The sequence below is a fragment of the Blennius ocellaris genome, assembly GCF_963422515.1.
Source record: "Blennius ocellaris genome assembly, chromosome: 10".
NCBI lineage: Eukaryota > Metazoa > Chordata > Actinopteri > Blenniiformes > Blenniidae > Blennius > Blennius ocellaris.
Genome location: NC_137659.1, coordinates 5,462,967 through 5,490,788, shown reverse-complemented (window position 1 = coordinate 5,490,788; position 27,822 = coordinate 5,462,967). Strand labels below are relative to the sequence as shown.

The window sequence follows — 27,822 nt, the reverse complement described above, 5'->3', positions numbered from 1 at the left end:
AAGCATTTGATTCCAGTGGTGGTGCCAGAGATGTATTTTTTATTTGCATGTGCTATGGGGGAGCTCGCTCTTATAGTGACGGTGCTGTGGAATTTAGGGGTCTCTAGTTTATTTTCAACTGTAATGCCGACAATATCTTCACACTTAAATCTAAATCTAAATAAACCACCCCAAAAAATATACCAAAAAAAAAATAAAAAAAATAATATATATATATATATATATATAATTTTATATAATAAAAAAAACCATATATAATATATATATATATATATAATTTTTTAAGTTTTTCTTTGCTCAAATATTCTGAAAAAAAATCTAATAAAAGTAATATTTCCCCCAATTCATAAAGTACACGTTTGTTTGTTTTTTATTCCTTGGTTTCACTCCTGGGTGTATTTCTATTGACATATTGCAAGAAATAATAGTCATAAGTAATATCACCTCAAAACACAACTTCATTAGAGTAATTTGTGTATTTTTGTCCCTTGATTTCACTGCTGGTTTTGTTTTAAATTTGCATATTGGGGAAAATCCTCAAGTATGAGTGCGGGCAGGAATATTTCTAGCTATCATATTGAAATATTTACATATTGCTAGTTTTGTTCAAATATTGTGAAAAAAGTACTAATAAAAGTTATATTACCCCAAAACACTACTTTGTTGTGGTAATTTGTGTATTTTCCTACCTTGATTTCACTCCTGGCTGTTTTTAATGACAAAACTACTGGGTGAATAAGTAGTTCTGTCTTATACTCATAAGAGTATAAGTACCTAAAATACCTCTTCATCAGAGTAAAGTGAGTACCGGTATGTATGAACAGTTACATTCGTTACTCCCGGATGCGTATCAGCTGGCCGCTCAGCCCCCACGGTGGACGCGGCGCGCGCCTATGGTGCTCGCTCTCGTGCCCACGTGCGTCCGGGAGGAGGGGCCACGCGCGGAGGTGTTTGAGAAGGTGATGCCGTAAAAGCGGCCAGTGTGTCGCAAACCAGGTGTTTTCTGCGGTGCAGGGATGGGAGGGGTGAGGAGGAGGAGGAGGAGGAGGGAGGAGGGGTGAGGAGGAGGAGGAGGAGGAGGTGACTCGCTTCTGCGTTTCAGACTCAGCGAGAGGATCATGGCGGATGGCCCCAGGTGTAAGCGCAGAAAACAGGCGAACCCGAAGAGGAGCAGCGGTAAGTCCCGACTCCTCTGCGGCGGCCGCGGGGCGACCCGGGCCGGGCCACCGGGCAGCTTTACCCCCCCAGTAGAACTCCTCCCGGGGACTTTTGGGAGCGAGTTGGGGCGCGTTGGAGTGAGTTTGAGCGGCGTACCGTTATACCTGGCTGGCGGCTCGCTCTCCGCCTAGCGGTGCACGGGGCCGCCGGACGGAGCGGACCGTTATCCGCCGCCCGTTAGAATAAACCCGAGGATCCTCGTTCCCAGACGGATTTCACACTTTATCGCACTTTCCCCGCACTTTTGTGCACTTTTCCCGTACACAGCAACACTTGGCGGCAGGTTCGCTCAACAACGTGGCCCAGCTTGTGTGTTTTTTTTTTTTTTCTTTTTTTTTTTTTTTAGGGCGAGGTTTAGTTTGGTGCTAACGGACGGAGAGCGGATCTCCAGATTATTATTCTACGTTATTGTGTTTTGGTGGTACCTCGTGGTTGAATCGCGTTGTTTTGGTTGAATGGGTGGGATTTTTCTTTTTCTTTTTTTCCCCTTTTGGTCTCTGGTTGAGGGGATGGCACAGAGATGGGATGTTTATTTTATCTCCATTCTTCCCCTCCCTGCTTCAACTGCAGCAGCACATGTTCCCTTAGTGGAGGTAAGCCTGAAAATAATTTTATTCATTCTCCAAAAAACTAGATCTAAAAAAAAAAAAAAAAGCGTCACCTCTTCTCGTGTACTGCTTTCCCTTTAATAATCCTGTACTTGTGGTCTTTTTTTTGTATCGCAAAGTGCGTTTTGCACCTGCGACGCGTGCGTCTTTTGCGTCTTTTCACTTTCTTTTTTACTTTATTGAGCTTTTATGTTTATTTATAGCAAGATCCGGTTGGTATATGCGGTATAAACACACTCTAGATGTATGTGGGTGTAATAACTTTAAATTTGGACAACCCTTTTTAGCCACAGTCTCTCATTGGCCGGTTTCTCACCTGTACTCTCCCCCTCACGCATCCCATCAGCCAATAAAAAAGTAAACCTGTAAATATATATATTTTATCGGGCTTGATGTGCGTGTGTGCGCGTGTGTGTGAGCCGAGGGGCTGGAAAGCACCTTTTTTTCCCCCCTTCTCCTTCTGCTGACGACACGACGGTGACTCTGTGCGCCATCATCATCGCCATCCTCATCATCACCATCATCACCATGTTTACCTGAACGCGGATAACGGGGCTGACAATTGGCCTAGAAATAAACACGAATCACACCTGCGGCTCTCGACCCGTTCACACGGAACCGGAATCTGCTTTATTCGAGCCTCTGCGCGTCGCGAAGAGGCAGGGAAACCGCTCCAAATGTCAACTTGTGCAGGTAGAGATGGATTTATTTATTTATTTATTTATTTATTTAGTTTTCACGACGTGCCATGGATGCTCGCTTCCCTTCATTCTCGCGGGATTTATCTCATCCATTTGTGACCCACTTGTGCAGGCTGCTTTTACGCGTGTTTTCGCCGCTCGGTTGGTCGAGCGCACCCCCCTGCAGCTTCATGCGCGCTGTGTGTGTGTGTGTGTCTGTGTGTGTGTGTGTGTTCGTATCAGCCCTGCAAAGACATCAGTGCATAAGGTGGTTCTGCCCCCATTATCCCCCCTTCGAAACCCACTCGTGTACATCCATTGTGTTGTTTGTTATACAATTCCCCCCCGAGCCGTGAGGGGAATGGCGGTCGGTCAGTACCATCACTGCAGTGAAGGCGGGGTTGCTGCTTTTTTTTTTTTTTTTTTTTTTTTTTTTCCTGGACCGGAGACAGCCAGGTATACGCAAGGTGATGCAACACCTATAAAGGTGTATTATAAAGCGATTTCTCAGCGCTATGACCACCGTGCACAGGTGCAGTCTTCTGCAGGAGAACAATCGCTTCATCTCATCGCAGTGTCCTATTTTTAATTAGAAATGCTTGAGGGGCGCAGGATGTGAAAGGTGCGCATCCTGTGCAGGAGGGAGGCGCACAATCAAGATGGCAAAAAGGTGTTTGAGAATCAGTGCGCAGAAGCTTTTCGCCCTCTGCTCACTCTCCTCTTTCCGCTTCTTCTCTCATTTGCATATCTATTTATTACTTTTAATCTCCTTCACGTCCACGTTGCATTTTTGATTTTCCGGAGACGATGTTTATAGCATGTGACCTCCAGACAGACATCATCACCACGATGAGGCAAACGGTTGCGGATTTTGTCAGAAACGCTTTAATTGTGACCTTGTAATCCCCTTAATAGTTCACAAGCTCATATTACTTGCATAACCAATAACACATCTACTCATCAAAGGGGAATACACTCAATTAGAAAATGAGCAAATGGACTGTTCACTTGATATTGCTGGCTGTAAATGGTGTTGTGGTATGATTGTATATAGGAAAAAGAGCATTTTGTTTTTCTTGATATAGTTTAAGGTTAGGGTCTCTATGAAACCTCACTACAGTAACTGTATCATGACTTGCATTTGTGTTTATCAATGCCTAACCTGATGCTCCTTAAATCATCAGTATTACCAAAACTCATAAGATACGTTCACACTGTGTAGTCTGTGTTATTAACAACCCAAAGAGTAAATATTTCCATTTTGTCAACATGCAGTTTGGGTGCATTTGTGTAAAAAGGTCCGTCTTTATATTCTGCATTTACAAAGGCCACAATATTTAGTCTTGCTTGATATTGTCACAAAGCTTGAAATGGAAGTTTATGTTAATTCAAGGTATACTTTGCTGGAGTTCATTATAATGAGATGTATTTGTAAAGGATTGGCAGCTGCATTATTAAATCTGACATTGCATTACTTTTGCATTGTTTTCCGAAGAACCATGGTCACATCTGTTATTTTTTTTCTTTGGCCCAAACTTGCAGTGTGATGTTCTTCTCAGGTTTTGTGGCTCGAGCCTCGGCTTGGCTCAGTCCTGCTTCACTGAACCTGAACTGTTAACCAGCACATTAGTGGAGCAAATGGAGCAGGTGATCCATTACCATCGCTGGTTAAGGACAGACTTCACAACAAATCTGCTCCCACACCATGTAATTGAAGCTAATCATTGACTGTTTGCTGTGGTAACTTCTCTCCTGATTTAATGAGTTAGAAGCACATTGAAAAGGAGAGAGAGTCAGATCATTGTCGGATATCTTTATTAAGGCAGTTTGTCGGTCACATTTTTCAAAGTTTACGTTAAGATCCACATTACTCAAAAGAGTGCAACCTAACTTGCAGGTGTCTGTACCCTCATGTTCTACTTATCAAACTTGAAAAGTCGTCTTCTCCATCAACGAAAGAAAACTAACCCGAACCCGCCTGCTGTTGGCAGAGGCCTGTTTTTGCTCCGGCTTGCTACATAAATTATTTCCCACCAGGCAGCAACTGTAAACATTATGGAAGCTCGGCAGAGACCCGGACAGGACCTTATTTTTCTTCTTCTCTTTTATACGTCAATGCGATGTAACAAAATGACTCCCTATAATGGAATAAGTTGTTGGAGCATGGCCAGTGCATAATACCCATATATACAATACAGATACCGCGCAGTAAAAATAGCAGAGCTGGCAGTGTGACGCTAGTTTTTGCCAGCTCCGCCAACACGGCGTGCAGATCTACTGTAAATGGCAGGTGTGGGCCCTCAAGCCTTTGTCACCCGGCACTTTTTAAGCACTCCCATGTTTGTGTGTGTGTGTGTGTACACCAATGCACTCTCAGCTGGGCTGTAATCTAACACTGCAATTTAGAGACTACAGGAATGCAGCCTGGTGGTAACATACCTTGACAGGATAAACACAGCGGCGTACTCCCGGACTTGGACCAGTCCAACATGGAGAGCAGGCCAGGTCTCTGTCCTCTAGAGGTGAAAACTGTACTTGGGAGTCTGTTTTTTTTTTCTTGTTTTTTTTTTGTGCGAGCCAATTTTGTTTTGGAGAGTTGATAACGAGAAATGCTCTTCTGTGTCATAAATGTGTAACGATCTCCAGTACTTGGTGTATTTAGAAGGCAGATGTGCACTAGAGGCAGTATTTTCACTGGAAATTATATTTACAAGAGCTTTCAGGACTCTTCTGACTGCTGCTTAATATCTGGTATAACAGGCTTTTTGATAAGATTGCTCTGATTTGATGCCGAGGCAAAAAAAAAAAGCACCATTGTCTGGTAAACTTACACCCGAAAGACGACGAAAGTTTTCCTTTTTTACTTGAAAATGTTGTCGCGTAAACTTTGATAAGTTCAATTTGTCTCACGGTGTATTTATTCCAAAGCCGTAATACTGTGAGTTGGTTTCTCTTTTTTTGCATCATCTTATAAGTACCTTGACCTTTTACAATCTACATTTAAGTCATTTATGGTTTCTTGCAATTTAAGGTTCAGAAGCTGCACTTAATGCTGGATTTGCCAAAAGGATCAGCCCTTGAAATGTAACAGCTCATTTCCACAGGCCCCACAAACGCACCTCTGACCATCCACCATCTTCCTGTGAATGATGGTTGGATATAAAAGCTACAGGATGTTTTAAAAGGGCTGTTTTGTCTTTGTATGTATGAGCGAGCCATGGCCTCGAGGTCACCCTAAGGTGCTCCTTTTCCAGGGAACAGGAGTCATGTGAGTGTCCCTGCCTCTGAGGTAATATTTAGCATTGTGCTGCAGCTGATATGGCTCACAATCACCTCGATTCACCCCGGCACTCACAAGATTAGTCTGTCAAATAATTGATGTTATCGTGCTTTATGATTGCATTTGGAAAATGCGGTTATGCACAATCCAGCTTGTTATTGCAGCATTATCTTGGATTTTTTTTCTCTCATGTTATTTGGAGGTTTTTTTTTGTTGTTTTTTCCCCAGTCTGATGTGACCCGAGTGCTAAATGAATATTTATCCACACGTCCACCTTTAGCGGCTGTGAGGTAGGCGGCTGTTTGTGAGGGGAAACGGTTCAGCGGGTATTTGAAGTGTCTGTGGTCAACAGTAACTGTTGACTGGTCCATGACGAGTGATCTGTCAGGTTACTTTCTCCTTGTGTTAAAAGACCCGAGGCTGCATGTGTGTGTGTGTGTGAGCGAGAGAGACAGAGAGAGTGTGTTTCCCTTGCACAAATGGGCCTGTGGAATGACAAAGCACTCTAGGATGTCTTTACCAAGTCAGCATTAACCCCTCCCAGTTCCCTTTTACGGTCCTGAGGGGGAGGTGCATCAGGCCTACTGATGCTGCTGCTGCTGCTGCTGTGACTAATTGGATGGTGTGTGTTTGTGTGTGTTGTGCCGTGTGTTAGCATCAAGGTGGGAAACTGCTACTTTCCTTCGGGCTTTGCATAACAACACAGGCCTGGGTTCTTTGTGGATTTACATGCATTAACTTGGTCCCTGTGAGGGTAAAACTCTGCAGTTCACTCTGACACTGTTGCGCTTCAATCAGATGACACCGACTGATAAAGGCACCTTGACAGATCAGCCACGGGAAGTTGAAGCAGATGACTCAATGCGGCATAATAAAGACATATAATGGGTTGAAGCAAAATAAACCCCCTTTTAACAGTTTTCTACTATTCTGGGTAGCATTCTCACTTCGGTTTGAGTGTTGACGAGTATTTCTTCAGCAACTTGTTCTGAAGAAGTATAGTTATGTTCATGAAAAGTTGGGGAAATGTAAGTAAATAAAGTACAGAAAATACAAATGGACGACTTTATCTGATTAGTTTTATGATTACGTAAACCAGAGGTGTCAAACACATTTTATTGATGAGGCCACATGCAGCCAGGACCAGTAAAATAGTGCTATAATAACCTTGAAGTATTTCTGTGTTGTGGCAGGTAGAATACCTGATGAAAATGTCTATATCTTTGTATAACCAACCAATTGTGATCAATACAATCACAACATAAATGCAGTTTTGTTGAAACCTGTTTGTTGAACTTCTCAGACAGACGTTGAGTTATTTATGTTTTTACAAACTCATGGCTTTGAAGGCTGATGCGGGTTTGTTCGCTTTCATGCCGATATCTCAGCTCAGGTCTGTGTTGTGTTGTTTTTCACTGCTCTTAAGGAATGTTTAGCATTTGCTTTTTGGTTCGGCTGGATTGCAGCCTGTCGTGGGCTGGCTTTGGCCCATGGGCCTTATGTTTGACACCCCTGACTGAAACAGATATAAGCATTTATTGACAGTGATATCCACTGGAAAGTTTAGAGCAGCTACAATGACAATCACATATTCAGAAAAACAGGCCGAGTCAGATGACAAATGACTAAAAAACATTCCCTGGTGCAGACCTGCTTTCTGTCATACAGGTTTAATTTGTCCTCACGCTTCAAGTACAGTCAATGTGAAACATATTTTTTAGTCAAGGAGGAAAGGGAATGGTGCTCTGCCTTCTGATTTAGAGTGAAACCGAGAGCAACTCGATGTGTCATTGGGACTGCACTGAACTAAGTTGTCTAAATAAATAAGAAGCATGCGTCCACCCTCCCTCCGTCGCCCCCCTGCCTCCCTCCCTCCCGTGTCCTCTACGGGGAGGTCAGAGGTCAGTGGGGCAGCCCTGGAGCCGTGTAGCAGCAGAAGGTGCATGAGGCACATGTGCTGAGGCGCTGAATGGGGATGCTCAGTTTTATTGTTGCTTTTGATTTGCTTTGCAGAGAAAAGTATGTAAAGGGGGGGATTTGATATTAATAGCTGGCTTGTCTCAAAGCAAAACAACACGGTGAATTAAATTAGATATGTGTCCATGCCCCGAAGGATTTCTTTATATGGTTCTAGTGCATTTTAAGTGTGGATATTCAGGGGTGTCAAATACAGGATTGTAGGACAATACGCACCATTTCCTTTTAAGTGGTCTGGACCCGTAATATAGCTTTTGGTTTAAATTTTAATGTTTCTCTGTTGTGGTGCAGAGTATACATGATAAAAATGTCTATATTTTCACAAAATCAAACAATTATGACAGAAAATGACCACAATCTTGACATAAAACCCCTTGTAATGATGATGATTTGTTTTATATTTCTGTTTTTTTGTGCTGTAAAGCACCTTGTGACCCATATCTGAAAAAAATGTGCTATATAAGTAAAGTTCACTTACTTATTTTGTTGCTTACTTACTTCACAGTGAAAGCTTCTGGTGTAAAATACAGTGAAATGTCAAAAAAAACAAAACAATTCCTCTCCTATAGCTGTTGCATTCTGGGTGTTTTTACAAACTCACTGTGACAGCATGGCTTTGAGGCTCGTTCACTTGACGGCGGCACAGGTCTCAGTGTTTCTGTCGTCTCTGCTAATCTTAAGAAATTTGTTATTAAAAAATTCTTTGAAATTTTGACAATTTGCTCAGTGGTTTGGCTGCATTGGAGCTTCTTGCGGGCCAGTTTCTGAACCTTATGTTTAACACACCTGTGATAGGACAGAGTTTTCTCAAAATGCAGAATTTCAGACAAGTACTTTTATACTTTTGTATAATCATGCCACACATTCACTTTCCAGGCTGGCAAAGTACAATTTAAGAAAATGATTAAAAGTTTAAATGCAAAAGAGCTTGGGAGGATTCAGCTTTTCCCACTCTGTACAGTATGCAATGTTGAAACAGAATAAGATTATCTTGAATCCAAATCCGGCTCTGAACTTACAATGCTGTAACAAATTGATGCCACGAAGAGAAAGCTTTTTTCGGAGTGCCACCTACGCCATAAACAAAAGCAAACGTGGAACCAGAACTGAAATTTACCTCCAGCACCTGCGTTCAAATCTTGACAGGAACTGCCAAACTCCTGTTTTCTTTAAGGTGGCCTAACCCATTTCCACAAGTAACCTGCTTTGCCTTGCTGCCTTTCATCCTTCACATCCAGCCACCTGAATATTCATGCATCGACAGCGGCTCCCCAAGCAGCTAAAACTTTAATCTGCGCCGAGGTAGAGAGGCGGATCTGTGGAGAAAGGGCCCCGGTTCTCCTGCTGCAGCTGACCAAAGTGTCTGAGGGGATGCTAAATATTTAAACAAAAAGCAGCTAATTTGTGAGTTTGTGGGATTGTGCACAAGTGTGCGCGGCCTTGTGTGTATCAAAAGAAAAGGGTCCCATTCAAAGTCCTGTGAGAGCGGGGAAGAGGGGGGAGCACTCTTTCACACTCTGCCGGTGGGAAACTCCTCTCCCTCTCCTTTGGTGGTGCGACGATTTGCATACCCTGCCATCCTCTCTATTCTCCCTCTTTTTTCTCTCCAGCTGGCGGAGAATGTAGAACAGAGGCTGAGGAGAAGCAGTGAGAACGCGGCCCGAAGCTGCCGAGCGCCTCCAGGCACGCAGCAGAGGGTGCTGCGCGGCGCAGGCCCGGCTCGGTCGTCAGAATCTCCTGCGTGTCGGCCATTGAAGTGGGAAGCAGCCCGCCTGTGATAGGCTACTCACTTTGATTTGCTTCCACTTATAAAATTGGGACACATCTCAAAGGTAAACCCAAAAGAAACAGGTGTAGGGAAGCTGATAAGAAACACAGAGCTGAGAAGGCGAGGAGTGATGGAAGTGATAGAAGAAAAAAAGAAAGAGCCGGCTGAAACAAAACAGTGAAGACCACCTTCAGATTTAACTTTGACCCGTTTAATTGTTTCAATACAGAACTGAAAGAGTTCTTTACCTTCGATGGTGATCTGTTTTGATGTTCAGGGCATCGTCTCCTTTCATCCTATCAAATTTGGGTTTGTCAACTCACATACGCAGTGATTCCAATGAATGTGTCATCCGTTGATTATACAGAAAAATTATTTTATTTAGTACTTTTGGACTGTTCATCAAACATACAAGCTAATGAATAATGACTGTCATTTGAAAAGCCATGTTCAGTGCTGCTCACAACAACGGGGTCTGTGAATGTGTTGTAAGTAGTAACTTAATGTAAGAAAATGTAGTTAAGTTCGAATTAGGATCATTATCGATTCTATCTGGGTCGATTCAGCAGATTTGCAGAGATGATAGCAGTCTGGTGACTTGAGGGTTTTAAATTCTATTCAGTTTTTTGTTTTTCACATCAGAAAAAAAAACGCGTTTCGTGTGAACAAGGAAATTCTTTCTCTGCCGTCCACAGAGAATGTCAGCGGTGAAATAAAAACTATGATGAATACAGAAGTAATGAAAGAATAGGTAAAAGAAATGTCGATACATAAATAGTTGAATAAGTAGGAGACGACATGGATGGAGTGCAGTCAGTCATTTGCAGGATCTACTAATATTTTTTATGTATTTTACTTGCCGATGTCATTTCCACAGGAAACTAAATATGTTAAAATAGTATCTTCAACTGTGTTTTCTGCATTTGCAACTTTACCAATTAAAATGTCATAAAACTACTTTATATTCTTGCGGCGAGGCGAGTGTGCACAACCTTTTTTTAATAGTTTGATTATTCCAACTTATTCGTGATTGATTGAAGCTTGATAAACAGACAAAAGAAAGGTGGGATGTAAATCTCCAGTAGGGAGCAGAGGAGGCAACCCGTCCAGCAGCCTTATTGGTCCGAGGAAGCATAAATCATGAGCGTTGGACGGGCGGGTTGTGGGGGGCTGACTCTTTAAAGACCCCCCGGAGACTTCAGAGGGTACAGCAGCAGCAGGACAGGTGGGAGTGGAATAGATAATTAGATAAGAGGCACTGTAGAGTGATTTATTGCCGCCTCCCTCCCCTTTTTGCATTGCAGCCGTTCGCCTGTTAGAAACATACATTTGTTGTGAACACTGCAAGAATTATTTGTCATTTTATACATATGTTTTGATTCACTCTCTCTCTCTCTTTTTTTTTTTTTTGTTTACTTCCTGAAGAAGTCTCTTTGGACGTTTGAAAGAACAAACATTAAAAGACTTGAATACACTTTTTAAATTGAGTGTCAATAAACATACTTATAGATAATTTACATAAATGCATTTGCTTTATTTCTATATAATTGCTCGCAGTTTTTCGTATTAATTGAGAGGAAAAGGAACCAACTATTACATTGGAAGGAAGAAATGGATGGCGGAAATGAATTAACAATCGCCATTGTTAATGCTTATAGTGTGTGTGTGGTTTCAATAAAAGAACACAACAGCACCGACTTGTGGCCTGGCGTGCTTACTACATCGTTTTTCAGCATTTGTGCAGTTTTAAAGACAAAACGTTTCTGAAGTAAAACAAAAATGATGCACTTTCATTTGAAATGGGACCAAAGTGGAGCACAAAAATGTAACTCTTGACGGCTCTGACTCATTAATTTACTGTTGTGTCTGAAGCGGTCGGTGTCGTGGTTAGCTCTGTCGCCTCTCAGTGTGAAGTCTGTGGTTTGATGTTGGCTGGTAATCTTCTTGAGGTTACTGAGGTTTCCTCCCACAATCCAAAGAAAATGTAATTGTGGTTGATTATTGAGCTAAATTGAGTTTGAATGTGTTTGACGTGTCCCTGTGATGGACTGGGGGCTTGTTCTTAATTCTTCCCAGTCAGCAACCTCCAACTGAAGGATGTCGCTTTCCTAAAAAAAGGTGTAAGGATTGCACTTTTGGGTCATGGCAAGTCTAATTTTAAATACAGTAATTTCCTTTATGTAAATGAACTTGGGTTTGATTAAAATTGGCAGGCTGCAGTTCTCTTGTTTACTGGGATGGTGTATGTGTTTGCAGTTGGAGACGGTCGTGTTTTTCTTCGCTTTCCTTTCGCACCACGCAGCACAGATGGCGGCTGAACACTCCGGCGTGGAACAGAGGATTTGATTATAAGCCGAGTAGAGGTGTGCTGTGCGGACTCTCCCTGTGCCTCCTCATCCATCCCGTAGGTTTGATTTGTAGTGGTGCCGGGTGGGCGCCATGATATATGTTGCTTGTAAGAAGAAGAAGAAGAAAAAAAAAAAGTGAACAACAGAAGGGAGACGGAGTGGAAGACAGAATATGCAGGTCTGTTTAGGTCTGTAAAACTGTCAGCGTGGATATAGATCTGCTTGTTGCTGGAGGAGAACGTGAAGCACCAACCGCTTTTTAAAATCACACAAAATTCACAGTTGAATGAAAGAAGGAGCCTGAGTGGCTGAAAGAAAAGGAGTGTTGTTATTGAATTACAGGTGATGGCTGCTAATTGGGCTCTCCAGAGATGTGTGTGTGTGTGTGTGTGTGTATACACTTGGTGTGAGAGTGTGTAAGGCTCCAGGGATGCAGAGTTGATGAAGCTGTTAGGGTAAAGTGCGGGGCCCCAGCGCACAGCCTGAATGTTGTGCTTTAGAGGCTGTCCTGTCCCTGCGGAGGAGCGCTAATGGAGGCCACCAAGCCCTGATGAATTACAGCCAGCCTGGATGGATGGAGGGATGTCGGGGGTGGGGGGTGGCAGTAGCTCCTGTAATTGAGGCGGCTTGCCGAGTGAGAAGAGCGATCAGGCTTTTTTGATGAGCTGAAGGCATGAAGCAACACGTTTGTACCAGAGCTGTGACAATAAGCGCATTAGCACTCCGCCGTGGTTTTTGGCACGGTGTTTACAGAGGCTGAAAGTCGCACTGCACAACCACAGAGCATGCTATTCCGCTATCGCCACTTCATACGACGACGGCCATAGCCAATCCAGAAAGTCCAAACCAGTGTGGTCTTTGACGTCAGATCTCTGGGAAGAATTGCGTTGCCAACGAAGTGTTTCTGTTTACTGTTGCTGCCCCTCAGGCTCGGAATAGAGGAGAAGAACTGGCAGTCAACACGAGTTGGAGTATTTATCAGTTAACAGGAAAAGCGTTAGAAACATTTTGAAGATGCCTTCTGGTGCATTTTTCACATCATTTATTCTGGGGGGGGCAATCTTAACTGTGGTAACTCAGTTTCCCATCTGTCCCTGCCCATGTGCTCTTGAGCAGGACTCGGGGTCTGTGTGTAATGTTGAACATGACTGACTGTTTATGGCACTTTGAGACTGCTGAAGCAGTGGAAGTTAAGCGGCTGTATAAGTCAAAGTTGATGCAGAACCAAATTGAGCTGAACTGGCTCAGGCAGAGCTGGTAGAGGGGACGGATGAGTGGGCGAGGCCCCGACGTTTGTTCGGCACTTGTTGAGTGTCTTCATTCTCTGGACACGTCAAATGAAAGACACCCGATCCAGCTATTTCTGGACCTGTAGTGCTGTGAAACATGTAGCATGTTCAGACGTTGGGTTACTCTGGAACAAGGCTGGGCTTTACGTAATCGAACAAGCATTAAAAAAAAAAGAAAAGAAAAAAAAAAGCTTGATAAAGTTCCAGTACTTACAGGAATAAAACCCAGGAAATAAATTGTTTTTCCTGGATACTTTCAGGTTTTTGCTAAACACTGCATGACGGAGAAGTGGTTTGCAACTCGGATTCAAGTGGCTGGACGGATCTTTCTGTGCACAGTTTACACGTTGTACCTGTGGGTTACCACATCCTGAGTCACGCTTGTTTGTTTAATCGCTGATTAAATTAGAAGCAGGAGGTGTGTCCTTTAACCCAAACTTGGATTAAGTAGGTGTAGTTAATACGTGAATTGATAACAGCTGTACAACTGTTTTTTGTTTGTATTTGCTTCATGGATGAATATGGCATCTAGATCTTTCTACACTGGTTTTTTTCATTTCACTGTTGATAATGTTTCTATTCTAAATGGTTTTAATATAATACACAATTAGCATGGGAGGAAATGATCGGTCTGAATGTGGAAAAATGGGCAGAGTACTGAGCATTACTTCACTGGATGAGATCAAACTCCAATTTGCCGTTATTTATGACATTTTTGTCATTTCTGTCACATCCAGCCAGCTGCTTCCCTGCAATCGTTTTTTTTTTCTCTTTCGGGCTGAGCATTCAGGATATAGGACACTCAGTCTTCTGCGCCGCCTCTGAGAAAGCCACCGTACTTATCCACTTAGATTTTCTCTGATCAAAGCAGTTTTGGCTTCGGCGTTGCCTCTGCAGCTTGATTGCTGAAGTGTCAGCTGTTCCGTGTACCAGAGATGAGCACCGCCGACTGCGGAGACTCTCTCGTCTCTTTGTTTGTGTGTTTTGTGTTGCTGTCATTTCCTCTGTCATCACTGACAAAGACCTGTTGGATAAGGCCAGACCACTTTCATCAGGATTATCATTAGAGACATTCCTGGCATTGTATTTTTTTGTTTTGTTTGTTTGTTGATAAAATTACATTTTTAGTTAGGGGGGAAAAAAAATAGCAAAGACAATCAGAAAACAGTTGGAATCCATGTGATCATGCTCGTCACATTCCATTGACTTCCTGAAGCTTTCACTATCTACTAATTGTTATCATCTCAGACTGGGCAGGATTACAGCGTCTCCTGGTCGATGATGTCCACTTGGCATAATGATGTTTCGAACCACTGGGAGCAGCAGCTGTTGTTTGTTCAGTCGGTTTTGCATTATTGTGGATGTAGGTTTTTTTTTTTTATAGGTTTTTTTTAATGACACATTCTACATGCGACCTTGTGTTCGAGATGAAAATAGTGCCTTTTTAAAATGGAAGTTTCCTTAAATTCTGCTGTCGGGTAAAAAATGTAATAAAATTACATCATAGGATTTAATGTAGATTTCTTAGTGCCAAAGGTGTGGTGATCTTTTTTTGCCTTGTGTTAATTGATGCTTGATGAGAAACAAACCGTCATTATTCTCTTAAAAGAAGTTGGGATCAGCAATATTTCTCCAGGTGAGCAGTTGATGTCTGGAAACCGGCAAAATCTTTAATTTCCTGCCTTCATCATGTATGTAATCTAAGTCAGGGCCCGACAGGGCCGTGGACTCCTCTTTGGGGCTATGGGTGTTGGAGAACTAGAACAGGAGCAGAGCAGCGCTTTTCACAGCTTGACTGAGTTTCATCACTGCTGTTTGTTTTCCTCTCATGAAGCAGGCGTCTAGTATGAGTGGATCTCACCAACGTGTAGAGAAAAAGATGCCGAGGTGCCAATTTCAGCTTGTTGATAGGAAAGAAAAAGTCAGTTTAACTTCACATTCACAACTAGTTTCAAGTTATTCTGTGAACAAAAGCACCAAAAATATCTTCTTCAATTTGTCTTCTTGAGTATTTTTCCTTCTTAAATGGAGATGTGTTGTGGTTCGATTGACTTTTGAGTAGTTATTTGGTTGTGTCACAAAAATACAAAACAACAGCTGGCACAACACAACGCTGAGATATCAGTGATGCTGCTGTGAAAGATAACAAACTCACATTAGCTTCAAATTCATGCTATCAGAGTTTGTAAACACATGCAAGTATTTTGCACATTTTACTGTATTTTGCACCAGAAGGTTTAATTAAAATTGGCTTTATGATGAGATTGTGGTCATTTTCAGAAGTAATTGCTTGGTTTATAGGACAATTTAGACATTTTCTTCATGTATACTCTGTGCCTCAACAAAGAAAACCTTTAAAGTTATTATGGTACTACCGGTCCAGGCCGTTCAAGATGAAATTTTGCTTGTATGTGACCCCTGGACTAAAACCTGTTGGACACCTCTGGTCTAGTGTAACTACACAGCTGTTTTATAAATGGGAGTTTTTATAAAATGTCCCGTCTCTGCCACCATTTTATAAAATATAGATCCACTATGTTTTTTTGTTTTTTTTTAAACATATAGTCAACACCACGAAAGAAGGAAAACAAACGGAGAGTTCAGTGTGTGTTCGGGTCTCCTCCCGCCCAGCATAGCAGGTGTGCCTGCGCTTCAGCACCATTACAAGTCTCATAAATACCACCTGACACCGTCAGAGCGGCCAGGCATCGATATAAAACTCTCCTACCCTGGTGTGCAGCTCTTCAGCACAATTATATTATACCACACTTTAGGGCCAGGAAGACAACACCCTTGGCCAGTACCTCCTAACAGACCCGGCTGCTCTGAACTCACATACTTTCGCTCAGACCGTGTCTGATGAATTGAAATTTGAGCTGAAGCTACAGTATGTGAATGAGTTTAAGTAACCTTAGTTGTGTTTCTGGATTCTCCTCTATGGCTATACACCTTGGATGTGCACTGATACATGTGCTTGTTTAGCTAAAACTAGGAAACACCTTACTACATACGCTCTCATGGGAATAAAATGCAGCGTCAATTTAATGGGAAAAGAAAAAAGAAAACCCCAACATGAAGCAGTACGAGGTGATCTGGGTCTTAACACCTCTTTATCTTTTCTCTGTTGTGGGAAAAGCGAGCACGTTAATGGCCGCAGAGTTGTAATTATAAACATTTGTCTGGCATTCGCTGCGTGCAGATCCATCTCGGCAGCCTTCACCTCTCCGCTACCTCGCCTGGATGACATTTCAGTCGGCCGGTGATCTGAACGTGCTTGACATTTTGTTAAACTGCATTCGGAAGGTCCTGCCTGTCCCCGTGTTTTCCTTCCCCTCCTCCCTGCATTGTGTGCCTGGGTAAACACACACACACACACACACACACACACACACACACACACACACACACACACACACACACACACACACACACACACACACACACACACGCACACACGCACACACGCACACACGCACACACGCACACACTCCTCACAGGCTGCCTATACATCGAGGGAGTTTGCTTTGTACGGCTTAGGATTATGTCTTTGTCTTTTATGCCTGCAATGCTCAGAGCTGCCTTGAGTTGTTTATTTTTGTGATGTTTTTTTCCCTGAACACACCTTTAAAAGGAAAAGTAGGGTAGCATCTCATTATGCTTTCTAAACAGGGCACTGTTTTCACAGGCTGTTGCAGGGAGGGTCTCCTTCCTGTGCCCAAGCATGAAGTGCAGCACCGTGCTTTGATGCCTGTTTAAACTGTTAATAGAATAAATATCATTTGAGATGCTTTGTGTGGAAGCGTGGAAATGTTTAGGACCTGTTTACGGCACAACATTTCAAGTGAAAACTCAATGCATATGCGTTTATCGTCAACGTTTTGAAAACGATGTCCATGTACACCAAAATCGGCAGAAACACAGAAAAAGGTGTAGTTATCGTGACAAGCCACGAGTGGGCATTGATTGTTTTTGTAATGAAACCACACATAAGCATTAACAGTGAGTTCATGAACATTCGTATGGACAGAAAACAACTTTGGATCATTATTACAGTTCACCATCAACTATAAAACTACCAAATCCCAGGAGAAAATGGACTGGCAGTCGTGACAGTCTGGAGGCAACATAGTTGTTATTGTCAGTCTACTGAACATGTGCAGAAGAACTATTCACTGCTTGTGTTGCAGCATTTTCGCCCGTCTGCATGACGATGGAGCGTTTTCAAAAAGTTGCTTTTTCTGTGATTCCGGACAACGAACACACAACAGAAGTTTTGCATTTTCACTGCAAAACGTATAAACAGGGCCTTAAACTGGCTCCAAACAGGAAGCTGATTTGTGGTGAGGGCACGGTACTTTGAAAACAGGCCTTCAGATTGAGCCTTGTGTTGAACCGTCGGCCCAACGGCTGAAAGCATATGGAGCTCATCACCCGCCCCACAGCTCTGTTTTTGTGACACTCAGACTTTAAGCATTGCCAGCTCCATGGTGACCGGGCACAGGCTCGTCTCCCAGCGTGACAGCCGCCTCGAAGCGAGCTAGCTCCCCGCCCGGAATCCAGACGGCAGCGGATGGTTTCCATTTAGCGAGGACAGAACCGACGTGCCAGGCCAGGGTACGAGCCAGAGCGCCGCCTGCGGATTTCGCCGCAGCCACTGCCAAATCCTGACATACAGTAGATGGGAGGTATTGCACCGGCACTGCCAGAAATGCTGTGGTCTGATTAAGGAATATGATGTAAGTCGGTGGGACGGTGTGAAGTGGCCTGCTGGATGGAAAAGATGGGAGATATAGTTAGTGGGTAAAGTAGGAGGGGGGGCAGCAGCTCTGTCCATTCTCCATCTGTGTTCTGATTATGAAATTAGCCTGCTGGCTGGATACATACTCTTTTATAATCTGTCAGGAACAAGGTCCTGCTCAACAATACTGAGGGATTAGTGCAGTCATATATATGTGGTAATAATGCGTTGTCACTGGGTTACTTGGATTTAATCAGTCACTGGCAATAATGTTATTTCGTGATGTTTCAATTTAATGCTCTGCCCGTATGTAATCATAATTAAATCTGCTCCACTAACATGGCACTGCACTCACTGGAACCTGCTCATTTCGAAACCCCATTCAACCCGGCTGCTTGTGCTATCAAGGCGGTGAAATGAAGAGACGTAATGAGTCTTTATGGTTTAAACGCAACAGTTATGCCTTTTAATATGTGGTGATTGAATATGACATTAACCACAGTGCAATTACATATAACTTTCTGGGTTTTTGAAGTAATAATTCCCTAAATTTTGATGCAGAATTGAAGTTTAAAGATCCACAAACAATCATATCGGGAAGTGTTGGCCATGCTGTAGCCAGTGGTGTCGAGGTCACTGGATCAGTGGCTACACTCTCTATTTTTGCCTTCTTTTAAAGTATCCCAGAAAAACGATTTTTCAGAAACAGAGGTGCGTGTAAGACTATTCTATTTAATGAAAATCTATCGATAGTATTTATTCATTGTCTCTTATTTTTGCGAAAATGTATCGGATAGCAATATTTGCTTCGTCGCGACCTGCCCGATGATTGGATGGTCAGCCCTCACGCTGCACGGTAAACATAGACATTAACACATCAAATCAGCGAATGCAGCAAGTGGGAGCCAATTAGAGGCAGAGTGTTGTGGGTCGTAGCTTCATTATCCTCGGGGGAAAAAAGTAGGCAACCCAGATGCTGCTGAGTTGTGTGTCGGGTGGGGTTGAAAGTGTTTGCAACGCTGGCTGGAGAAAAAGAGGGTAAACACTGCATATCTGCGTATACCTTGGACTACGGCGCGGCTTGTAGTTCACCTCAGTTTTCCCAGACACATCAGATCAGCAGTGTTATCCCTTAGCATCTCTTAACAGGAAAACCTGCATATTGACCGTCCAGTTCAGGACCATCCTGCTTAATGTTCAGTTTAACGTTGATTAGCCTTGTAAAGCATCGCTGTGATACAGAAATCGCTTTCGGCTATACACAGTTTCCCCATGGGCTACCTTGTGTTGTGAAGGCTGCTATCTATAACACAGCTCAACACACACACACACACACACACACACACACACACACACACACACACACACACACACACACACACACACACACACACACACACACACACACACACACACACACACACACACACACACACACACACACACGTCATGCGCTTGCACATCACACCACTCGGCTTTTGCCGATGCTAAGCAGCTCTTTGTAACCCAGCGAAAGTCGACAGTTCTCCGACCTATTTCCCAAGGAGTTTTTTGCGAGCGAGGTGGTGGGTGTATGTGTGTGTGTGTGTGTGTGTGTGTGTGTGTGTGTGTGTGTGTGTGTGTGTGTGTGTGTGTGTGTGTGTGTGTGTGTGTGTGTGTGTGTGTGTGTGTGTGTGTGTGTGTGATGTGAATACTGAGCAGGTGAGAACTGGAGGAAGATGTGGGGGGGGCTGGCAGGGAGTACGAGATGACCAGAGGAATGCAGCAGTACCTGCTGAGGCCTAAACCAGGCCTCCTGATAGAATTCATGGTAAGATGGAAAAGTTGGAAAAGAACTCGATGACCAGTGGAAAGTGGAAAAGATTAATTCTAAAGGCAGTTTAGAGACATTTTTAGTGTGCCGCATCATCAATCATGTAGTTTTGCAGCTTAAAGATTTGTCTCCTGATTATATCTTATTGATCAGTTATGTGATTAGCTGCATGTTTCTGCTCTACCTTATACCCTTATTATAGTAGAATGTCCTGTGTTTGGCACCACCCTTCATTTCTCAGTGTCTGTCATTCTTCTCTCAGTTCTGCAGTTCAGTAGTTCTTTTTTCCTATTATGTTTCAAGAAAACCATTGTATTGGTGATGTTCTTAACGCAGAAGCAGGCATAGAGAAGAGTGAGATGTGATTAGAAACCTAATAGGTTTAAGTTGAGTGGCATTTTCAATGCAATAACCCCCGCGGTCTTGAGAATAAAGGTCAGCGGAGGCTATAAACATGTAAAGTAGGGCCCAGGAGAAGTCAAGTGTTTCTTTCTTTCGAGTTTGTTTTCGCCCTTTTTTTATTTCGGAGTCCGGCAGAGTTTTATGGCTTTTCCAGACAGCCTCACAGGGGTCCTCTCTCACTGCTCTGATTTAGGTTTCACACAGATGAAAGAAGGTGTAATGGAGAGGATATTAACCTTGTTGCACCTACCGAAGATCTTCCCACCCCCACTCGCATTGAGGAGTGACAGCAAGGATGGAAGACAGAGGGAAAGGGGGTTGGGCCTCGTGTTAAAGGTCAAAAGGGAGTCCTGCGGGGACAGTATGCATCAGTCCACAAAGCAGAGGGGACTTTTTTATTGGGTTTTTTTTCTTCTTTTTTAATGCACTAATCTACTCACTTGATTGATACCTGTTGGATGATCCTTCCTCTGGGTGGAAGTTACAGGTCAGTTTCAGCTGACTCTGCCTCTCTGTAAGGTGACAGGGTTTTACTTTGAGTGCGTTTTTAGCTGAAATGAAACCAGCCTGTTTCTGTTGAAGAGGCGTCTCTTATCCGCATAACTTCAGTCTGTTGTCTGTCGAGCCCGAATTGTTTCCGGCTGTAAAAAAAAAAAAATAATAAATAAAGATCTGATGAGCAGATCCAAGGGAGCAATGAAACGTTGCCAACAGGTGAAAACAGTTTACCTTCAGAGCAGGTTTGCTGCAAAAGCACCTGTTGTGTCACCTGTAATATTCGCCATCTAATTATAGTTTCCTCACTCTCCCAGGCTACTATGTAGACACAAAGTGTTGTGTCACGTTGCAGGTCTTTTAATACACCTACTCAGCAGCCACAGCCTCACTCATTCATTTATTTAGACGCCGCTGTTGCTTTTTTTTTCTTTCTTATGCACTACTCAATTTTGATGATTTATTATCACAAGATTTAGCCCATGCCATCGATTTTAATGATGAACTACTCTCTAAATATTTCTCATTTAAGTGCTTAATTTGAAAACTCAGCGGCGAGGAAACAAGGACGCAGTGGAATATTTTTACCTGTTGACAGCCGGTGATGGAAAAGGTCCGGCTGAGTTGCCCGATATGAGACGCGAGTCATCAATCAGTCGTGTTCCGTGTGAATTCAGAGCAGAGACTCGTGCAGAAACATGTGGAAAACCACCGCGCTGTGAAACGACTGGGTCAGATTCTAATGCTGAGCCTCCAAAACACAGCGATGACCTACATTCGCTCCCAACGGTATCCGTCACTCCAGCAGAGCCGTGGAGGATCCTGAGGGGCTGCAAAACAAATTACAAATCTCTGCTACCTTCAGCGCTTTGTATAGGTGTCATCTGCTCCACGTCTGCCTGTCTGTTGGTGTGTTTTGTTCCTCCGTGCAGGAAAAGTGTCGCTCAGGCACATTTCACAGGCATCTGGGGTCGGATACTAAGTCGTGTTGGGAACTTTCCTCCAGACGTGCCAGGAGATCCTCGGGAAACAGTTCATGTTTACATTGATTTAGGTTGAATTCAAAGACAAGAAGAGATTTGCATTCATGCAGAAAAAGAAGCTGGGATTGGCATGCTTCTCCTAATGATGATTTATGATATCTAAATAAAATAAGATGAATAAAAATCAACCAGAAAGCAGAGAAAAAGAGCTTTTTGCTTTTTAGTCTTTTGTCAAATCCTGCAAAATTATCCATATTGAACACTGATTTTTTTTTTATTAATCCAATTCCATTCATGCTTTGTGTGTTATGCAGATCATAAAGTCTGATAGGGTTAATCTTTTAAAGCAGCCTACTGCACACGCCTCCCTTCACATTCTGATCTAGCATCTGTGAAAACATCCTGGTTCTTAACTGTTGTTACACAACATTTTTTTTTTTTACACTTTATAAATGCACAAATCTGTTCTAACTCTGGACCAGACTGTTTGGAAACACCCTCTTTTATCTCCAGATTTGAAACATATCGCAGATCTCCCCCACCCTTTGCACAAAAGCTGCTTTCTCAGTCACTTTTCCATTGTGGCTGTTTAAATCTGGTACAAACAACTTTGATTTCAGCCTTTTTGTGTGGTTTGCATGATTTCTGGACTCCTCTTCATAGACTGTACTCTAGTTTTCTCTCTGTTGCATTCCACTTTTACTCTATTTGCTTCGGTTTGAAGCGTTGGTTTCTTTTGGCTCGGTAGGAAGTGGCTTGGACGTGTACGCTTGAGAAAGCTGCAGTCTGCATTTTAACACTAGTAATGGTGCATCATTGTTGTATAATACGTTCTGGCTTGGTGTTATTTCCAGATGTTTTTTGTGGGAAGTGAGAGAAACTCCTAACACCTATCTAACTGTTGAAAATATATTTTCATTCTTTTTCCCCCAAATATTGTGATTTACAGTTTGAGACAGCTCGTGGGAGTTTTCCACCTCTACTTGGCTGCTCAAGCTGGACTAATATCACGCAAAGCAAAAAGTACATTCCTTTGCACCTGCTGCAAGGTAAACTGATTTGTATTCAGATACATGGATGTGGAGGTAGCTGCGGCTCGGCACGCTTTCACCACAATGTCTCCACGCTGCTTTTCTTCCTCCGCCTCTGCATCATGTGGCCGTCGGCCATGTGCTCCCCTCCTCCCCCTCCCGACAGTCAGCACACCGACTGGTCCTCCTCCTCCTCACCCAGCCTCCTCCCTCTTTCACGAGGTTGCCTCTGCAGGCTTTGTCGCCACTGCGGTTCCCAGTCAGCGGCCGGGTTGCGACCTTTACAACCCCTACGTGGTTCATGTCACGGCTGCTCGATTCTCCTCTCTGGTCTGGTCTGCTCACCGGGGAGCGACAGAGGGTGTTCGTGACGGTCAACAGCCGCGGTGGGACTAAGGGCTACAAAGTTCATCATATGTGGTAGTTTGAAGTCTCGCAAAAGGAGTGGGACACAGCGGGGTGAGGTCGGCTTAAACAGGAGATTTGACCTGGAGCACAGGAGACGGCAGCCAGGAACAGAGCGGGGCAGGAAGAGGCCGCAAGCCGCTTCAAAGACAGTTGTTACCACTGCAACACACAATCAAACGAAGACTGGAGGCCGAGCAGGAGTCTTTATAGAGAGCTTGATTGGCTTGATTGATGGCAGGTGTGCAGTGGAGGGAATCCAGGGAGAACAGGTGGGATGACGAGCAGAGAGGGGGGTGTGGCCGGCCAAGCCCTGCGCCACAGAAACAGGAGAGAGAGACATGAGGGACAATAGAAGCACCAGAAACTAAAGGAAAGAGGAAGGAAACTGTAGAGAACCAACAAAACCACATAGTTGGCATACAAGGTTATGAGTTGTCGCCGTTGCTTATTTCTGTGTCGATATATAGACATTAACAATGGAAAGTACAGGGATGGAAGTCCAAGGAGAATATGGACTGAGAGTCATGCCACTCTGGAAGCCACCGTTGTTGTCATTTTCCATCTACTCTGTCTACTCATGCATGTGCAAAATCATTTAATACGGTCGTGGTGTGTGTGTGCAGTCACAGCATTTAAAAAAAAAAGTTGTATTTCCCCCCCCCGTTTCTACAGAGACCGTGTCGGAGTGTTCTTAAAAAGTTGTGACTCCGGTCACCGTTGTTGTGTGAACTCAAAATGCAATGAAATGTTTTCCTTTTTCACTTTAAGACATTGTGCAAACGAGGCCTTCGATGTCATTTAAATTACAATTGACCTCATTCGCTCAAAATGGAGGGTCTTGTGAGTACATAAAACAGACTTGTACACAGAGAGGTCTGACGTCCTTAATCATGCGCAATTGATTTGATGCTATCAGTGATAACATTGGTATGAAAACTAAACTGTGAACTAATCTATAACATTTATTGTAAACCCAGTGCAATAATTTCGAAGTGCAACTCCAGTTTTTGTGATGAATTGTTGGCACGTTATCACTGGCTTAAATGTGTGTTTGATATCTTTTACACTGTGGTGTTCTCGTTTTTTTGTTTTGCTTTTTTAGACCCTTTTAAAAGCCTAAGTTGAGCCTTTTGCAGTAAAATTTCATTCTTGTATGCCCCTGTGGTGTGTATGTATGAACGGCAATGACGATCTGTCTATCTATCATCTATCTGTTCTTCATTTCAGACAAATCTCTTTTCCACATCTTTCCTGTTCTTAACTAATGCCGTCACCATCTGAACACCGTTTAAACGATGCAGGCAGGGGAGACTAAATAGTGCACAGCAGCACAGTTTTGCTCAGAGTCTGGAAGGACTCTGTATTCCCTGACCTTCTTCTGCTCCAAGTGCCAGCTCTCATCAGCTCTGACGCCTAATTAGCTTCAGCTCGGAAACGGTGTTTGCAGTGAATGCGCGGAGGAGAGACACGACACGCTGTCAGGAACGCTGTGGCGATTGATCACACTGACAGGATTTATCTGCATGACAGCGACTCAGTGTAACGTCTGTTTGGCGGTCGGACCGGCAATGTGTATTTTAGAGTTGCAACCTCGCGGGTGAGTCAGGATTTCTCCTAAAATGAGGCAGGGAGTGTCGTTACATAACCGACCGGCAGTGTTGACATCCTTCACTGACTTTACCTGTTGCCCCTTCAAGTAACAAGTACAACTTGTGGAGGAATTCCCAGCGAACTTCACACTGAGACTCGATGCCCGATGAGCTTGATATTCCTTAGAAAACTATTTATGATGTGACTTAGCACATGACTCACACATCACCTGCCTCTGTTAAAAAGCTGTTGCTACAACCAAAACAAGCTTTCAACAAAGCCAAAAATGTTCAAAAAGCAAAAACATCTGGCCAGTTGCAACAAAACAATCCCTTATTATCAATGCAGATGATTTAAAGAAGGAGGTTGCATCAATTGCATTCCATGTAAACTGTGAGAAGCTGAGCATGACCTCTAAGACTAAAGATCATAATCTGTCTTTTAATCCATCCTTTATACTTGCTTTATCTAGTTCAGGGTTGTAATGGGCTCGAGCCGGAGTTCATTATAACAATATATTTATCGGCAGTGCTCAAATTCCTGTGCAAATAGCAGACGAACTGAAATGCTGTCGGATTAAATTAATCTTTTATGTTGACTCACTGTTTCAAAATGACTGAATGAAATGAAATGAAACTAACAATTTAAAGTCACCAATTAATTTAACCGAGGTGTGTCGAACATAAGGCCCTTGGGCAAAAACTGGCCCCCAAGTATTAAGAGCAGTGGACACAACATGAGATATCAGTGATGCTGCCATGAAAGATAGCTACCTCAACGCTAACTAGTATTAATCTCAAAGCTGTATTGTCAGGGTAAATTTGTAAAGACAAACTTTTTTATTTTGACATTTCACTGTATTTTGCACAAAAAGGTTTCGCTAAAATGAGCTTTAATTGAGATTGTAGTCATTTTCTGTAGTCATTGTTTGGTGTTGCGAGCTCACACAACATGCATCTTTGGGCTGTGGGTGGAGAGTACCTGGAGAAAACGCACACGTACACCTTGGTAAAACATGCAAACCTCACACAGGTAGTTCCCCGGGTTGCGAAAGGAGAGGAGTAACCATTGAAGCCTCCACAAACTGGAAATGAAAGAAACCTGTTCACTGTGTGCAGGTCATGCTGCAATGTGTCGCAGTCTGTTTGTGCTCGTAATGAAATCAAAGAGTCACATGCAGGTGATGTAAAGGATAATATACAGCCTGTCATGGGCTCGGGCACCGTTAAAAGAGCACGTGCACGCACAGTCGTTTAGCAAGCCCAACAAGATTTAATGTCCCCGTCTTAAAATCTCATATCTGCCAAAGTGGAGAATGACATGAAATGGAATTACTGAAAGGAAGACAGAAGAAAGGAAAGTGCTAGTATGGCAGATTTTCTTGGGCGTGCGCACACACACACACACACACACACACACACACACACACACACACACACACACACACACACACACACACACACACACACACACACACACGTCTCTCTGTCTCTCGTAACAGCTGGGCTTCTTAGGTAAATTCAATCAGTTGCTCTCTGGTTGGTTGAGCTCGTGTGTGGCCCCTGGCACAGAAGCGCAAGCTATCAAATTGATTTTCTCTCTCTCTCTCACTCAGCTTCCCCTTTGTCTGCCTGGTGTTCCAGGGACGGTCAGACTAGTCGACTCGAGCCCGTTGAGTTCAAGGCAAACTGGACCTCTTCCTGCTGAATCCACCAGGGCCACTTATCGCCATGTCGTGCATTGTTTTGATTTATCGCTCAGAGTACAAAGTCAGTACAATTAGTCCGTGTGTCCATCAGACTGACTCTGTATGTTGTATTTTATATGCAAGTGCCTCCTGGGAGGGAAGCTTATGTAACCTTGTCTGTCTTTCACCCCCATGGGTCTGCCTCACAGACGAGTAGAAAACAGGGTCAGTTCAGCTCCTCTTAATCGCTTATTCTTGGCGAGGCCGCCTTGAGAGACACACACACTCTCACACACACCTACACACCTTGAGCTATTTTCTGCCCGACTTCAGGTTGTGCCCCTGGACCTGTCCTCTATCAAAAGCCTTTGGACTCACAAGGCTATTAAAGAGATATTTCACCCAAAAATCAGCCCCTTGTTCCCCGGGCTGTTTGTCAAACTGCGGGGACGCAGGTCAGCAGAGAGCCCACTGGGTTTGTTTCAAATTGTACTTTTCAGGTGTTCAGAGACATAATTACGGTGACCGAGGAGAAAGGAACACACCCCGGTAATGAAGCTGCACATGCTCACTATGCACAAAATGAATGTACTGTATGTCTTGTCATGTTCTCATAATATTTTTATGAGCAGTAAGGCGGTACAGGTTCATGGCCTCTCTGCTTGGAGGTAAAGCTTCCTACACACTTGAGATTTTAATAATCGTGTCCAGGTGCTGGAGCATATCCCAGCTGACTATGGGTGAAGGCTGGTTACACCCTGGACAGGTCACATGACCAGCACAGAGCATCGGACAATCACACACACACACACTCAGATTCACTCCTCCTGGCGATTTGGATTCACCAATTGATCTAAAACCACCATCCAATCGCAGCTCATCCAGTAGGGTTAAAATTGCAGCCAGTCAGTCGCTCATTAATCGTCGATGGATATTTCTCAATCAACTTTTTGAACCGAGATGCTATTTCTTTTTTTTTTAATGGTTTTTTTGTGCGTGTAATTTATGTTCTGCTCTTTCCCTGTTTACAAGTGTCAACAATCAGACAAAGGAGTCAATATTTTTCAAAGTAAGGTGAAGTTGAATACACAAAGAGCCTCAGTGATGTCATGTTGATGTGAGAAAGGGTGTTTTCTTTGCATGTGTCATTTTTTGCCAATAAATGAAAAGGCCCTTTTTTTCCCCTCCAGAGGACATTTTGACATGTCAGTGAAAGAAAAGCACAGGTGTTACTAATAAAATTAACGATGGCTGAATTGAATTCAGCTGCTTCAGTTTCAGGCGCCTGGTCCTCGCTCATTGTCACACTGTCACGGCTTACCGGGACACTTGAATAGGCCCATTGTGAAAGTTTTTCTTAACACCTGTGCTTTTCTCGCTATGACAAGTCAGCGTGTCCGCCGTGAAAGAGAAGAGGCTCGTCAGGCTGTGAGATATCCAGCCTCAAATTGGCAGAAAGAAGTTTTTTTTTTTTTTTCCCTCCAACTTATCAATATTGGATTGAGTG

At 43.4% G+C, this 27,822-nt stretch overlaps 1 protein-coding gene across 1 annotated transcript in view; it reads left to right on the top strand.

Annotated features, from left to right (window-relative positions):
* Nucleotides 1-1,118: 1,118 nt before the first annotated feature.
* Nucleotides 1,119-27,822, top strand: part of zeb1a (zinc finger E-box binding homeobox 1a) — a gene marked incomplete at both ends in the record, with an annotated part of 61,426 nt that continues 34,722 nt past the window's right edge. Inside the window, one exon of the mRNA XM_080502973.1 lies at nt 1,119-1,176. Within this exon, the coding sequence (XP_080359099.1) occupies nt 1,119-1,176 (58 nt within the window). The remainder of the gene's footprint in view (nt 1,177-27,822) is intronic.